Source organism: Chenopodium quinoa, unplaced genomic scaffold (genome assembly GCF_001683475.1).
Source record: "Chenopodium quinoa cultivar QQ74 unplaced genomic scaffold, ASM168347v1, whole genome shotgun sequence".
Classification (NCBI taxonomy): domain Eukaryota; kingdom Viridiplantae; phylum Streptophyta; class Magnoliopsida; order Caryophyllales; family Amaranthaceae; genus Chenopodium; species Chenopodium quinoa.
The window spans coordinates 522,394-539,012 of record NW_018744080.1 but is presented as its reverse complement, the minus strand read 5'-3'; the positions used below and the strand labels follow the sequence as shown (position 1 = coordinate 539,012).

The 16,619-nt window shown below is 33.6% G+C and overlaps 2 protein-coding genes across 2 annotated transcripts; one reads left to right on the top strand and one right to left on the bottom strand.

Moving 5' to 3' along the window:
• Nucleotides 1-1,304: 1,304 nt before the first annotated feature.
• Nucleotides 1,305-3,523, bottom strand: LOC110691395 (rhodanese-like domain-containing protein 9, chloroplastic). The gene is made up of 6 exons (XM_021868320.1): nt 3,368-3,523; nt 2,761-3,023; nt 2,446-2,596; nt 1,916-2,001; nt 1,703-1,807; nt 1,305-1,606 (listed from the first exon to the last, which is right to left on the bottom strand). The coding sequence occupies exons 1-6, from the start codon at nt 3,406-3,408 to the stop codon at nt 1,545-1,547; spliced, it is 708 nt and encodes a 235-aa protein (XP_021724012.1). The 5' UTR covers nt 3,409-3,523; the 3' UTR covers nt 1,305-1,544.
• A 6,280-nt stretch (nt 3,524-9,803) lies between these two features.
• LOC110691394 (thaumatin-like protein) lies at nt 9,804-12,626 on the top strand. Its single transcript, XM_021868319.1, has 3 exons — nt 9,804-9,994; nt 11,068-11,375; nt 12,017-12,626. The coding sequence occupies exons 1-3, from the start codon at nt 9,931-9,933 to the stop codon at nt 12,392-12,394; spliced, it is 750 nt and encodes a 249-aa protein (XP_021724011.1). The 5' UTR covers nt 9,804-9,930; the 3' UTR covers nt 12,395-12,626.
• Nucleotides 12,627-16,619: the final 3,993 nt, after the last annotated feature.

The window sequence follows — 16,619 nt, the reverse complement described above, 5'->3', positions numbered from 1 at the left end:
TTCACTTTCCCACATCTCCATCTACCCCACCGCCCAGCCACCACCTTTTCGGCGACCCTCAGAGCCCGCCGCACCTCCACTAACCCTCCCCTCCCCGGAAAACCTCCACCCACTCATAATCCGTAATTATCCATCATCTGAAACCCCACAGCGAGGGTGGTGCGACGAGGGTTTTGAGGTGTGAAATGGGAGGTGCAAACGAGGGTGCTGCGACGAGGTTTCAAGGTGCGAACAGGGTGGTGCAGCGGGTGGCGGGGGAGCGGCGATGACCGGGGTAAGGGCAGCAAGGTGGCTCGGCGGTGGCTGTGCGGTGGGGGTAGGGTAGAAGGGTGGTGGCTGTTGTTGGAATGGTGGTGTAATGGTGGCTAGGGAAAGGGAATGACAAAGTCTAGGGGGGGTGGGGAATCAATGTAGAAGGATTTTGGGTGAAGTTAAAAATAAAAATGGGTAAAGGGAATGATTAAATGTGACAAACAAACATCAACAAAGGGAATGGGGCCTGATCATTCCCTTTCCCTTTTATTATTAACCCCAACCAAACGGCCCCTCAGTTTTTCTATTTTGTTTCTGCTCTTTCACCCCAAAAAAAGAAATTATTAATACACAGATTCAACACATAATGTTCTTATATCTGATTGATACTTTATTTACTGACTACACGCTTGTACAATGTAAGTATTCTAGTTAGTGATAATTTTTTTTTGTTAGTGACTATAAAGCTAGCATTAATTTTTGAACTGTTGTGACTTAACTTATAAGTCTTATAGACAACTCCTTCATAAGACACACTATCTTCTACACATTGTGGATGATTTTTCTAGAACTGTATATATGGGTGTATTTGTTGCATACTAAAACTCAAATTCATTAAGACCCATTCTTTCTTTGCTATTGTTGATTGTCAATTTGAAGCTACTGTTTGGTGAGAAGTAACAATGGAAGACACTACATCAATATTGAAGTGGTTATAAGGGCATCACGACAGTCTAGGGGTGTTTCATCCTCCAGCTATGAGTTAAGGGTCATATGTATGTTTTGTACAGAGTGGGTTAAGGCCTTAAGGGCCTTGATAGAGTATAAAACATATTCATGAGCCTCAACCATCAGCTTAAGCTTTTGGTTGAGATGGTCCGTTAACATGGTATCGGAGCCAGCATGACACAAATATTCATGGGCCTCAACCATCAGCTTAAGCTTTTGGTTGAGGTGGTCCGTTAACAGGCCTCATAGCATATGCAATACTTAATTAGATTATGCATCATTATGAATTTAAGGAAATAGATTGTAAACAACAACTATATGCATGCTGCAAACCAAACATGACAAGAATTGACCTCCACAGCCATCACATTCGATACAAATGCAGCAAAAAGGATGCATTTTACATAATTTCAAGCTCATTATAAAAAAATTGGAGTGAAACCTGTGATTCCAAGAACACTACAATTAAATCTTAGACTAGACTTGTATAGTGACAGAAAATAGCAACAAAAACTCTTTTCTACTACTATTTTTTCTCCTGCATTCACTTCATCATTGTTGGTCTAGCTTGGGGGTAGCAGCTTTTCTGCTTGGTCAGGGAAGAAAGTGACGAACAGAAATGCACCTGTATTTTGATAATGAAACCAATGTTGCAAGGAAAGTAAAATTAGCATTATATGGAGATTCCTCGGTTTAAAGGCTGACAAGAAGAGTGACTTACAAACAAGAATTGTTCCAAGTACTGCTGAAATCTTCCCTTGAACTGTAATCAAACCGGCTTTACCAGCATTCTGTAACTCGGTGGAACCAACAGATTCAAATGTTCCTACATATAAGTTAAAAGCATGGCATTCTGTCAATTGGCGTTTCCTGATATCATAATACCCGGGGTACATAAGTAATATTTGTGTTGTGTGCATAATCAGATTAGTACCTGGTTTTACAGACTGAAGCCCAGACGTTATGCATGCTACATTCTGAAACCCATATTCTTCCAACTTCCTAGCAGCAGCTGTAGACCTGTAAGGGTTCAATCGAACGTACAGTCCAATTATCATTTCAGTAATCATATGTTTGAGTAAACCAAACTCAGTTTTAAAGAAAGGTTAACTAGGATTCAGGGTTTAAGAATATAAAGCAAATTAAACTATTTTCTAAATTGAACTCCTTTTGTTATGATACACTAAAATTATATCCCATTATTCCAAGTTCAAATAAATATTGATCTTTGTAATGAAATCAAATGAAACATTATGTTTTTTTTTTTTTGGTGTTATACCCGGTTCACCCTTGGAATCAGTTCTGGGTGGTTAAGTTCCAGATACCAACCTGTATACATGAAAATTGTATACATAATACGAACTCAGAAGTGAATCATGAATTTGAGCCTAATGAACAATCGTTTCAAAGTGGCACAAGCAAGCTAGACACATTAGAGATTATAGTTATGCTACAGATACCAACCTTAATCCTTCCTGACATACAAGTAATAACTTGGTATTAGGTGAAAACTGGCTCTTTATAGACTGCACAAAATCAGGGTTCTGTTTAGTGAAAGGCAACCCAAAGAACAAGCCAGCAAAATTGTTGTGCAGAGTCCTTTTTATGATTGTGCCTTCATGATCAAAATAACAAGTGTCAAACTAGACTTCAATTTTTTAGAGATGAAATGAAGAGTTGGAATAACATAATTGATAACTGATATGTCAGTTATTAAGCAAATGAGCACTAATTAAAGACATAAAGCGCGATCAGAGTATATAAAGAATAAGAGTGTACCAGGGTCATTGTCTTGGTTTTCAATGAAAAGGGGAACATGATAACACGATTTGATATGAGCGCGCTCAAATTGAGATTTATCTCGAACATCAACAACTGCATACCCATCAGCTTTTACAAGCTCTTTAGCCTCATCAGCATTTACATAATTAATTTCTGCTCTAATCCCAAATTGTCTTCTTCGACGAAATGATCTCTTAGGAAGCACCACCCATGATTTACCAGAACTCTGGAATGCCAAGCAAGATGCTCGAAAATAATCACTGAAAACATATATCTTAAGCTCTCATTCAAATTTAAATAAACTCAAGTTACCAACAATAATTGGTCAATCACAGGTACTTTATAGTTATTTTACCATATATGTTCAATAACATTTTTTTTGTTGGTGTTAGTGAGGCGCAGCCCTATGTTCAAAGATTAGGGCTGCGCCCATGACTAACACCCGAAAAAAAAAAAGAATTGTTACATACACCGGTGATTGTTTAATACTTACTCGTTAAAATAAAATTGAAATGGTGTAACATAGTAACAATATAAGTAATTTATTTTTATGATCATACTAAAAATGGAAAGAAATAAAGAGAAAGGGGGGGGGGGGGGGTACCTGCGAGGAGGAAGCAGTGTAGAGTAGTTGAATGTGGCCATTGAAGAGGAGTTTCGAGACACAAACTCCTTCGATTATTACTCCGTAGTTGCCAAATTCTTTCTCTATCTTCTCCTCTCCCTCTCTCTCTAACGGTTATGGAAAAGGGGTCCATGAAATTGAAGATATGCAATGTGTTTGTGCCACGTGGTAAAAGAAATCGGATAATTTATGTAATTTGTGATTGCTAGAGATTTCTGGTTTCTGTACTTTAGTTAGAAGTACTATTAGTCATCTTACTCATGAATATATGATTATATGATCTTATTTTATACTCCGTACTAAACTATATTAATTGAAATAATCAAATTTAGACTCGATTCACTTTATCTTATATTTGCTAAAGCTAAACTATTTTATTGAACATAAATTATTTTTGCTTAACTCAAATTATTTTTAGTAAACTAAAATTATTGTTATTAGTAGAACACGAATAGTTAGTAATTGAATTATTAGTAAATCATCAAATTATTGTTGTTAGTAGAACATGAATAGTCTTGTGAGTTTTAATTGAATAAGAAATAAATTAATAATTAAATGGCATAAGATACTCTTTTCAACTCATGTTTTTCTTCTTGCGTCTTTTGGAGTTTATTATTCTCCAAATTCTCAATTGATATTTCTATTTTATATTTCTTAATTAATGTCTTCCCTTGCAAGATCTATCGTAGCATACACATTTTTAGGTTGATATCTACCTTAGACATGGCTAGAGTTAATTAAGTAGAGTATTTTGTATTAAATTTGAAATGAGATGATTATTCATTCAGATCTAACTATTCAAACAATTTATTAATTTTTTTTTTTTTTTTTTTTTTTTGAATGGAATAGGGGAGGGTGATTTCATTAAATAATTATAAGTCATTCGACACTTATAATCATCAAAGACGGATCCAGGGGGTGGCCAGCCCAGGCCATGGCCCCCCTATGATCCAAATCATATAAAAAATTTAAGCTGCAATGTAATATAAGGCAAGGTTACTTGACTGATTTGGTTTTAGTTCATATCTCATGACATGTAGGTTAAGAGATTGAAACCTAACGAGCCCATTAATTACTTTTTTATTTTACTATTCTTTTAATCTTTCTTATTCTTTGTCATAAAAGTCAAACGTTAAATAAATCTTAGTTAATTTATACATAAGCTTTAGAAATCTGGCCCGGTCTATATGTAATTCCTAGATTCGTCCTTGACAATCATCCCTTAAGATATCTAAATCATCAATATAACTATTAAACACCACTAAACTAATGGCATCACTTCTAAACTAAACCTAAATAATTTAAAATGTCTTTATTGCATCGTTCTCGATGTAGCTCCATTGATGTATATATCGCGAAAGTGATAAAACTTTATTGGTCGATGTAGCTCCATTGATGTATGTATCGCGAAAGTGATAAAACTTGATTGGTCATCAAGATCAACAAATTTGCAAGATGAATCTTCTAAATCTGCACCCTGCTACTCTTATACCAGCAGAATCGCAATTCTACAAATTTGTAAGAAGAATTTTCCAAATTTGTATCCCTATACACACGAAAAACAAACATACTAAAAATCCCACCATTACGGAACTGACTTAATCCCACATAAAAGGATCAGACTGACTATAATCACCATAATGTTGGTGGTCTTTATTGGCTAAAAACATTAAATTGAGGAAAAATTTGGGGCTTACCATCTATAAAATCGATAAAGAACTAAGTTTTACTATGGTGGCGAGGTTTGAAGATATATAACAAAGAATTTTTTAGGATTTTTTTTTCTAAGAGTAATTTTTTCTTATTTTTTAGGAGGAAGCCCCATTTTATCTCCTTGATAAAACAAAATTTGTTTATCAAATGACAAAACTGTAAATAAATCAATAATTTTGCCTAGTTATCATGACATATTTGTAAATGAATCAACTATATTATGGAGTCAATTTTCAAGTTATCATATCATATTTATAAATAAATCAACGAACTATTGTGACATCCATCTTTATTAAAAAGCTATTGATTTATTTACAATTTTGCCATTTGATAAACATATTTTGTTTACTTGTATTTTCTCATTTTTAGCGAGGAAGCCCCGGATTATCTCCTTTTATCAAATGACAAAACTGTAAATAAATCAACAGTTTGCCTAGTCATCATGGCATATTTGTAAATAAATCTATTTTGTCTAATCATCATGGAAAAATTGTACAACTTGGTCTGATTGGATTTCTTTTAGATGAATGAATACTTTAAGAGAGTTAAACTATGACAATGCATGGAAACACAATGCAAGTAAGGAAAACCTCTAATTTTCAAATTTTCACAAATTTGCTAAGCTAATAAAGGTCTGTTCTCATACGATTATTTTCAGTTCAGTTCAGCTCCTAATTTCCTTCTCTTATAAAATATTTAGTTCGATTACGCTCTAATAAGTTCAGTTCAGTTCAGTCAATGAGAACAAACCCTAAATTCAACCAACTTGTTGATATATTTTTTTTTTCAAAAGTAGATCAAAATTGCTTTCTTTCCCAACTAAAATAGAAAAGGTTGTCGTTCCGTCGCCTGTGATACTAAAACCAACAGGTGAAAATTTGATTTATGCCTCATTTTCTGTTTTTTTTTTATGTTAAATTAGTTTAGTGAGGTTTTACCCCGCAATTTCCTTAAGCTTTAATAAGCGACTTTATACCACTTAATAGTTCGATCAACAAAAAGTATGTAGCTACGAGTCAGAGAATTGAACGGATACCAGTTACGCCAACCATTAATGCTAGTCTAAACACAAACCATGTCGAAGGAGTCAAGGAATTCGACAAAATGACCCTAATCAGGAAATCCAACCAGACTGCGACTACAACTTTATAGAAAAAGGCATTTTCGCATAAAGTTGACGCCTATAATCTCTTCTCTAACTTGTGATTTTGCTTATAAATGCTCATTATCATCGAATATTGCACCCCCAAATGGTATGAAAAGTTATGAAGTACTCCATTTTAAAATGATAATGTTGGATAAACTATTATTACCATGAGACGTTTTTTTTTTTTTTTTCTAAATGTACGTAAGATGAAGGATTCTAGTGAATCGACTCCTCTCACAGGTCACACAAGTTAACCTATGAGAAAAGTAAGTGAATCATTCTTATCCAAAGCAAATGTAATTGATGATACTCAAACTCGTTACCTCAAAATCACACCGTACATAAATTTATCATACAAATATATGCAGAACTTTATTTTCAAAATCATTATCGTTATGAATTACGGACTTATCAAACGGACCGTACCGTGTTGATGGACATATATTGCAACTTTATTGAGAAAATTGGAACCTTGTCCCTTTTCTTCAAGGATTCTAGCTACATTATTCCCACTAATTCATTTAGGATGAACTATTTAGTGATTCTAAATATTTAGTGATTTCCACCTCAATCCTACTTCCAAGTGGAGATGGAAATCTATCAATTTGTTTCAACTTCGTCCAACTAATTGTTATAACACTTGCTGAAAATCTTCGAAAAGAGCAATAGCTGGTTCCTACAGCCTACAGGCGCATGTAAGGCGCAACGTACAGTCGTTTTGTAGGAAAGAACATGATATATAAAAGTAATGAACATATAGTTATCGTGAAAATAACATACTATTAAAATGTAATGAACATATAGTTATCGTGAAAATAACATACTATTAAAATGTAATGAACATATACCTAAAGTAAAAATAACATACTATTAAAATGTAATGAACATATATCTAAAGTAAAAAGAACATATTTGCACCAAAAAAAATAAATAAAAAGAACATATGTTTATGTTCATTGATCAGTCAGTGTAATGTACTTTATTTGCAACATAATGATCATTGCTTGATGTGAAATGTTTATTAAATTTTGTCTTCAAATTAGGGTGGTTATATATAGATAAAGTTTATTACATAATATTATCATGTTCTTTATTAATATTGCAGATGTTCTTTAGATATGAAAAAAATATATAAAATTGGATGTTCGTTACAAAACAACTATATGTTTTTTACAAAATAACTGTATGCTCTTTACAAAATAGTTACATGTTCTTTTTGCATTTTTTGGTTGTACCAAGCAAGGTACAGCCGCCTGCACCTTAAAATTTTCACGAAACGAGGAGTAAATTGCAGACAATGACACACCCAAAAAAGCTGATTTTTTCAATTTACATCCAACTAATACTAGTCACATGATACTCCCTCCTTTTTTAAAAACTAATCTCATTAATTCCCGAAATTCTTCATACAGAGTACTTTTTTCACTCTTCCACCATCCACCACGTATGTAGTAATACATAATTATCTCATTTTGCAAGGATATAGGGTGATCAATTGCCTTCAACTCCCCCTCTCCCCTCATTAATTCATCTATTTTTTTTAATTATTTTTTTTCTCATTGTAAATGAGTGGCAAAACATAAGTAATTTTTGAAATTTTCGCACATGTCAATTGCAAAGATGGCTACTTTAATTTGACGATTATATGGAGTGGCTGAAAACTTCTTGGCTTATGTTAGGATGATTAATTTCCACACAATAGTTTGTTTCTCGTATTGGATAATAACATGTTTGTTTGCTTGTATGTTCATATACGATTTATTTTTAAGTTTTGGGAGGTATACATGTTGCTCAATTCAGTTCGTAGCAATTGATTGTGTGATTCTCATGACCAGTTATCAATTTCTACGTGATATAAAAATAAGATATACTATACTCACGAAAAGTATGGAAACTACAAGGGTTACTCCTTCTATCACTAATTAGTTAAGTATGAAAGCTGTGAAGCTTAGTTTTTAAACGGAAATCTCCCCTCTCTTGTTTGTATATATGACTATATGAGTACACAACTTTAGATTTAACTAGTTGAAAAGTATGGAACCTAGAAGGGTTATTCCTTCTATCACTAATTGGTAGAGGTGATCAACATTGGCCCGGCTCGCTAGCCGTCCCGATGCGGCCTGAAAATAGGGCGGGTTTGGGCGGCAAATTTTAAGATGCACCATGGTGCACCTAGAAGCCTATACTTTTGAACAATTAGTAAAAAAATATGAACAATTGCAAATTTTGAACATGTAGTAAAAACATCTTAGCATCGCAATTTTTTAACATTTAGTTAAAAAATCTGAACAATTGCAATGCATCATGCCTATACTTTTGAACATTTAGTAAAAAAATCTGAACAATCGAGAATTTTGAACATTTAGTTAAAAAATCTGAACATCGCCAATTTTGAACATTTAGTAAAAAAAATTTGAACAATCGCAATGCACCACACCTATAATTTTGAATTTTTAGTACAAAAATATGAACAATAACAAATTTTGAACGTTTAGTAAAAAAATCTGAACAATCGCAAATTTTGAATTATTACGAGTCAGACAAATTTTGAACTGACTTGTAATAATTCAATAGTTTTGTAATATAAACTGAACATTAAATGTATACAAAATGAACATTTCTCGATAAAATATGAACATAAAAATTGCATATTTATGTTCAATTTTTGTGACGTGTTCATATTTTTTAACTAAATGTTCATTTTTTGTAAAATGTTCAAATTTTTTTACTAAATGTTCAAAAGTATAGTCGTGGTACACCTATTTCTAGGTGCACCATGGTGCACATAATACTAATTGGGTTTGGGCAAGCATAAAAACGCATTTTTAGTTGAAATGCCCGAACCCGGCCTAAAAAGCTCGTTTTAGCCCGACAAGCCTGCTATTTTTTTACGGGTTTGGGCACAAGAAATTGTGTTAAGGTCCGGCCCGACCTGATTTTTGATCACCTCTACTAATTGGTAAAGTATGAAAGCTCTTAAACTTAGTTTTTAAACGAAAATCTCCCCTCTCTTGTTTGTGTATATGACTATATGAGTACACAACTTTAGATTTAACTAGTTGAGTAGTATGGAACATAGAAGGGTTACTCTTTTTATCACTAATTGATAAAGTATGAAAGCTCTGAAGCTTAATTTTTTTAAACGGAAATCTCCCCTCTGTTGTTTGTGTATATGACTGTATGAGTGCACAACTTTAGATTTAACTGAGATTAAAAAATTTCTAATGTATCTTACTTAAAATTTGGTAAAATGCTTAAACAATTATCATGGGAAATTACAATCAAAAAGCCAATTAGTGTACAATAATACAATATCCTATGTGTATATAATGTTATATGTATATAATGTCAATAAAGCACACAATTTCATGCAAAGTTCTGAGTTCTTGATCGGCAGACTACAGTACATGTTTTCAGGCACAAATATCCTCACTTCCCAACAATTTTTTCAAAAAAAATATTGCCGTTACTCTAGTTCTTTTTTCCATTTTTTAACCATTATTAAATTTCTCCTTTTTTTTCTTTTTGTTTTTCTAAGTTGTGTACTCAATTGGGTCGTACTCTTTGTTTCTATATAATGCTTGTGGCTCAGGTGCAATATATTCCCACTTCTCTTGCTCAGTACTTCACTCAAACTCGCTCTCTTTAACTCACTGAGTCACTCACCAACTCTGCCTCACCTATGGCTGCCATTTTCAACCTCCTTTTCTCTCTCCTCTTTTGCCTCATTTTTACCTCTCTTCCAGGTAATAAATTTCACACTTTTTGATGCATATTTTGCACATTATACTCATGTAATGCCTTAATCTTCCTTATTTTCTATATTGTTAGTATTTAATTGTGTAATTTAAATACATATTATTGCATATTTTTTGCTTACGTTTCACTCACCATATAATTTGTGTGCTTCATTAGGATTTCGTTGTCAAATTTGTAATTTATAAAATTTGTTATATACACCCGATGTATCGTACAGGGGCATGTGCTCATTTAATCAACAAATGAGCAAATAATATTTTTACTCATTTGTTGATTGAACGAGCAAATGACCAGATGTATATAATAAGCTCTTTGTAATTTAATGTTACTAAGTATACTGTCAACGTGACTATTATTTTCAAATGTCAAAACATATATGGTACTACATGTAAATGACATTTTTATATCAGTTTTAACTATAGAATTTTGTGTGTTTTTGTTCGGATTTAGTTGTCACATTTGTAGTTTAAGCTATTTTTCAACAGGACTACTCTACATTACTTTCACATGTTTGTGAATTTATTTTAATAAATCTAAATGACAATTTTAAGTTTCATTGTTTTGATGAATTAATACTTTAGTGTAGTCTTGACTCTTGAGATTTTGTTACTTTTAGTTTGAACATTTCTAAGATTAACTGTATATTTAAAGAAAATTGGTCACTTTTTTTAAGCTAATAACCTTAAAAGTCAAATCAATTTATATATGACCTGTAGAGTATGTATCAACTTTTATAACTTAGTTAAACCGTGATATATGTTAATTATAAGTTCTTAGATTTGGAGACATAATACTATGTTTGAAATTATTGTTAGATACAAGTATATAATACTCTTCCGTCTCCAAAAGTTCTTTATGTATTGACTTTTTTGGAACACAATCACCATTCAAACAAGATGAACTTTAACTTAGAAACGGAGAATATATTTAAAATAGCAATACAGCAATTAATTAATTCATCTTAAGATGGATTAATAACCTTATATTTTGGTTACAACAATTAATTAATTCATTTTAAGATGGATTAATAACCTTAATATTTGGTTGGAAATGTGAACAGGGGAAGTAAATGGAGCAAAAATGGTGCTAGTGAACAAATGTAGGTACACAGTGTGGCCAGGGATTCAGCCAAGTGCTGGCAAAGAAATCCTAGCTCGTGGTGGATTTCAGCTGCTTCCTAACAAATTTTACGTCCTTAATCTTCCGGCCGGGTGGTCCGGTCGGCTTTGGGGCCGCCACGGATGCCACTTTGATGCTAGTGGTCACGGTACGTGCGCTACCGGTGACTGTGGTGGCTCCCTTTACTGTGCTGGTGCTGGTGGTGCTCCTCCTGCTACCTTAGCTGAGATTACTCTTGGACAAGAGCAGGTATTGTGCTTTTATATTTAGTAATTTCTGTCAATTAATTATTGTTAAAATTTTGTGCTTAAACCAACTAAATTAGTTAACATCTATATATTGATTTAGTGTAGTCATTATTTTTTACTTCGTACATTATATATTTCAATCACCACTAAAATTTTTACCAACTAAATTAATTGACATCCACATGTTATTCAGTGTTGTAGTAACTATTGCCAAATATCACACTTTAGAAATATTATAGCACTATTGTCAAAATTATACAACAGGATGATTATACTTTAGGATTATTACCAGAACAAAACTCCTTTAGTATGTCTTCATGAAGGTAACTCATACGGAGTACTATAAGTCCTTTTGCATTGAATGTGAGTTGAAGTACCACCTAATATATTGGCATTCTTGGTCTTATTTTCATTTACAGAAATAAGATTAAAGAGTTGGTCATGTGAACATGTTAAGGTTTTACCTTTAATGGCCTGAATTTATTCATAATTATCCCATCCAACCCTAAGAATTAAATGAGACAGACTCATTTTAGATGCATTCATGCTCTCTCTTGTTATAAGTGTACATTTGAACCCTTGTCTATTACTATGAAAGTTACATTATTGACACGCTAATATTATTTTGATTAAAACATACAGGACTTTTATGACGTAAGTCTAGTGGATGGTTACAACCTCGCAATCTCAATGGTACCTTTCAAAGGAGCATCAGGACAATGCGCACCAGCAGGATGCATAAGCGACTTGAACACGATGTGCCCGACGGGACTCCAAGTCCGAGGCGCCCGAGGTGGTGTAGTAGCTTGCAAGAGTGCTTGTTCAGCCTTTAACTCACCAAGGTATTGTTGCACAGGCACCTTTGGTAGTCCACAAGCTTGTAAGCCAACAGTGTACTCCAAAATATTCAAGACAGCTTGCCCACGCGCTTACTCCTACGCGTATGATGACCCCACTAGCATTGCTACTTGCACTAGGGCTAACTATTTGGTCACTTTCTGTCCCCACCACCGCCGTTGACTGACTGTTGAGCACTTTAGCAGAACCTCAAAAAAAAAAAAAAGAAAAAAAAAATGTGTTAGTAGATCTATAAGGAAAAAGTAGAGTGTAATTTTGTTGGGGGTTAGTGGATTTTTATTGAATTATGAGGAGATTCTCTTATATATGTCAGATGAATAAGAATATATTAGGTGCATGTCGGTCTACAAGTACTAGTATTAATATAATCTACGTATTATTATGGAGGTGATCTTATGATTTTGTGACATTTGTACGTTCGTTCCTTATTCTTAATAGCTATGTTTAATAATCCGTATTATTAATTGAGTGTTACTTCATCATATTAGGCCATTTTCAATGGTGAGACTTAATTTTGAGTATTGAAATACAAAATGAGTTGTTTTTTTACCTCCAATTGTGATACCTAAGTCCCAATCCACTTCTCAATTTAGCAATTCATGTGAAGTCTAATTTTTCAATGGTGACACTTTTTAAAGTATACTAATGTCACTTTCAATTTTTGGCCCTCCAAATCATATTTTATGTTTTTTTAAGAAAAAAATTAAAATTAAAACTTAAATAAATTACTAAATATATTATAATATTGATAAGGTCCACACTTTTTGTCAAATGAGACTCAAAGTTGAGTATCTAAACTTAGCAACTTTCTTTTGGAGATACTAAGTTTAGATATCAAATTATTGACATTCTTTGCAAAAATACTATCTCTCTCCTAAAAAAAAAACTCACTCAAGGCTCACCATTGAAGAGGGTCTTTATATGAATTTTTTTTTGCAAATTGTAGTCATTTAAAGTTAGGGTCCGTTCTCTTCAGATTATTTTCAGTTCAGTTCAATTCAATTCAGTTCAGTTCTTAATTTCCTTCTCTCATAAAGTATTCACTTCAATTCAGCTCCAATAAGTTCAATATCAGCTCATTTCAGTCAATCAGAACAGACCCTTAGTATTTCGCAAATTGCAGCCATTTAAAAAAAAATGCAAATTACAGCCCAAAAATTGCTATAAATTATAAAATTGCGACCTAATTCAATTTTTTTCATCAGTTTGCGTGTTGAAAAATGTTCGTTTAAGGTTTTAGGGGCCATTTTAGGTCTTAAGGAACCGAATGAGCTCAGAATTTGCAAAAAAATGATGTAAGTGTCTCGTTGTGCTTAACAAAAATGTATCAATTAGTGGGCAACTATTTTTTCCAGTAAAAACGAGATGCTTACATTAAGTTTTTGCCAATTCCGAGCTCAATTTACAATTGACAAAAAAGAGACACTTACTTTAAGTTTTGCCAATTCCGAGCTCAATTTACAATACAAAAAAAAATGAGGCATTTACGTTGAATTTTTGCGGTCATGATTATATATTTTTAGTATTACTTGGAGGTTTTAATACATTTTGTTAGTTCTTGAGTTGAATGATAATGATTCCCGTAATGACATACATTGGTGAAGAACGATATTACATTCTTCATTTCTTCCTCTTCTCATTCTACTATCTTTGTTATATATTATGTGCAATTTTTAAATATTGTGTAGGATTTTTTTGACTTTTACCGCCAAAAACTTTTAAAAGTTGTATTTTACCATCAAAAAATTTTCTATAAATTGTTTTTTACCACCTACCATCAAGAAACCGTTAAATCTAACGGTTGTAAAAAATCTTCGATTTTCGTGCGCAAAGCATGTTCTTCATAGGTTTTAGGGGCGCATTTTGGTCCTTTGGATCCAATTTAAGGTTAGAATTGACAAAAAATAATTAGAAATGCATCGTTTTGTATGTTTCACGCAAATTGAGGCATTTTTAAACCCGCAAAAGAAGCATTTTTGATCATTTTTTGTCTAGGCTGACCTCAAATTGGATCTAAAGGGCCAAAATGCCCCCCCAAAACCCCTAAAGATCATGTGTTTGGAACGAAAATCAAAGAAGTTAAAAAATTCTGTTAGGTTTTTGACGATAGACAGTAAAAAATAATTTTTAAATTTTTTTTGTGGTAAAATAAAACTTTTAAAAGTTTTGGTGGTAAAAGTAAAAAAATCCTATTTTTTACGGAGTATCTCACAAATAATACACAAAAATTGCACATAATATGTAACAAATGTAGTACTCCGTATTAATTCAGTATTTTTCATACCCCAAAAAAAAAGTACATGGACTTATAAATTTTTCCATCTTCTACTTCAAACTCCCACCCAAGACTGCACTTTATCTAGGGGTGAGCATGGGAGGGGCACCTGTATCGTTAGTATTAACGGTTCGGGTACTCGATAACCAATATCACTAAAAGTGATATCTATAAACGGAAACGATAAGTTCGGGTACCCAAATCTTCGGATCAATTATCGGGTACCCAATAAGGTATCCAATAATTGCATAAAAAAAAAAGGTATCCAATAATGATAATTAAACTTAATAATTTAGTTATTATGATAACTTTTATCACTAATTAACAATATTACAATAATACCACATGATCATGACCAAATTATTAATAATATTACTAATCATTGACATTATAAAGTGATTATGAAGTAAAGTAAGACTTTAGATTTTGGAAAAATAGATTTCAGTAGGAAAAAAACAAATAATTGCTTATCAGATTGGATTGGGTAACCGTTAATTTTAAAATGATACCCAATAACCTTACCCAATAACAAATTATCGGAACGGATACCCGAACTGTTATGGTTATCGGATCGAGTACCCTAATTTTCAGAAAGGTTATAAAACGGGTTTTCGAGTTTTTGGTTTTTCGGGTAGTTTTTCTCAGCCCTAACTTTATCTAAAGTGTCATGAACTCATGACAATCTTAAAAATGAATTGGTAGAATCTAACACTTGTTGGTAAAATACCTGTCGATTCCAATAACAAAGTATAGATGATGAAAGGGAAAATACTTGATTGGAGATCTCAATAATACAGTTGTGCCGCAGAACAAAATCTACTACATTAGAAGCGAAATACGCCACCATCGGTACAGGTTTCCTGATGACGCACGCTCCCCAATTTTAACACGACTCTCCTCGTAATTCGTGTACCCGAACCCAAAGTGTGGAATTGCTCAAGAACTGTTCAGAACTATTTAGGTTTTCAATAATGAAAATAACATGTGTGTGAAATAAGAGTTAAGGAGTAGTATTTATAGGAGAAGAAAAAAAAAACAGAAACAAAATAAGGCAAGCCTTCCACGCAAAGCCTATGCCCACGACCGAGCTATAACTCTCTCGCATGAGAGCTCTCGCTCGGCCCTGCCGTAGGCTTTCTGAGCAGCGAGCTATAGTTCTCTCGCATGAGAGCTCTCCCTTGGCCCTACCGTAGGCTTTCTGGGCACGGAGCTCTAGCTCTCTCGCATGCAAGCTATAGCTCGGACCTGCTACAATCCCTTGCTAGCTACGAGCTATAGCTCCCTTGCTAGCTCGGCCTTGCGCGGCTCACTAAACTTGCGTGCTTCATCTCTTTCTCGCTAGCTCTTTGCACACATCGTCACCTGACCACACTCACTTAATAACACTCTGAATTGCATTACAAGGATTAGCAAAACTCCAACAATCCCCCACTAATGCAAACGGACCAGAGATTATGAAATCTGAACAGTAAAATAAAAGGTTAGGTACTTAAGCACTAGTATTCATAAGGTTTGAACTAATACCTTAGTGACACAGGTATTCAACACCCTACTGGTGAGTATCCAAAGGTTTGAACTCTCGGGAGAGAGGAAGGAACATCTATCACATACATCACCTTTTGAGCTTGAGCAATTTTGCCAGTCTTGGCCAACACATTGGGCTCTCATGAGTACTTCAAGAAAATAACCCCGCAATTTTCCCTTAAAGGAGGCCACCCCTTGTACTTACGTAGGTGTTCCATCTGTGTAATACTTACACATTCCCGGCATATCTAGGGTCTTTCCTTGTAGGCTTAAAACACATTCAAGCACCTTGAAAACCCAAGATTCTCTATGCAATGGAATAAGAACATTAAGAATGTAAAGCTCAACCCTATCAATTCAACAGTGCATCTATCGATCCACTGCTCAACGAGCTCTTAGGCTAGATGCATTAAGGGATACTCCCAACCTCAGTCATTCGGTACCACTATTTTTCCCTACTCGAGTAACATTAGAGCTAGTGATTCTAATTCATTTAAGGATCATTGTCGTTCCCTACTCTCAAGCAACTGGCTAGTAGTATTAAGAGCAAGCAACGCTCAACCTCATTGAATCTACCTGGTCAACAAA

Bases quoted from the DNA above. Each gene is read 5' to 3' on its own strand.
- LOC110691395 (XM_021868320.1), bottom strand. From the start codon at position 3,408: ATGGCCACATTCAACTACTCTACACTGCTTCCTCCTCGCAG. The intron at 2,597-2,760 runs GTACACTCTTAT...TTGATCATGAAG, and splicing joins AAACCAAGACAATGACCCTG to GCACAATCATAAAAAGGACT. The intron at 1,808-1,915 runs GTACTAATCTGA...ACTTATATGTAG, and splicing joins GCTTCAGTCTGTAAAACCAG to GAACATTTGAATCTGTTGGT.
- LOC110691394 (XM_021868319.1), top strand. From the start codon at position 9,931: ATGGCTGCCATTTTCAACCTCCTTTTCTCTCTCCTCTTTTGCCTCATT. The intron at 9,995-11,067 runs GTAATAAATTTC...AAATGTGAACAG, and splicing joins CATTTTTACCTCTCTTCCAG to GGGAAGTAAATGGAGCAAAA. The intron at 11,376-12,016 runs GTATTGTGCTTT...TAAAACATACAG, and splicing joins TTACTCTTGGACAAGAGCAG to GACTTTTATGACGTAAGTCT.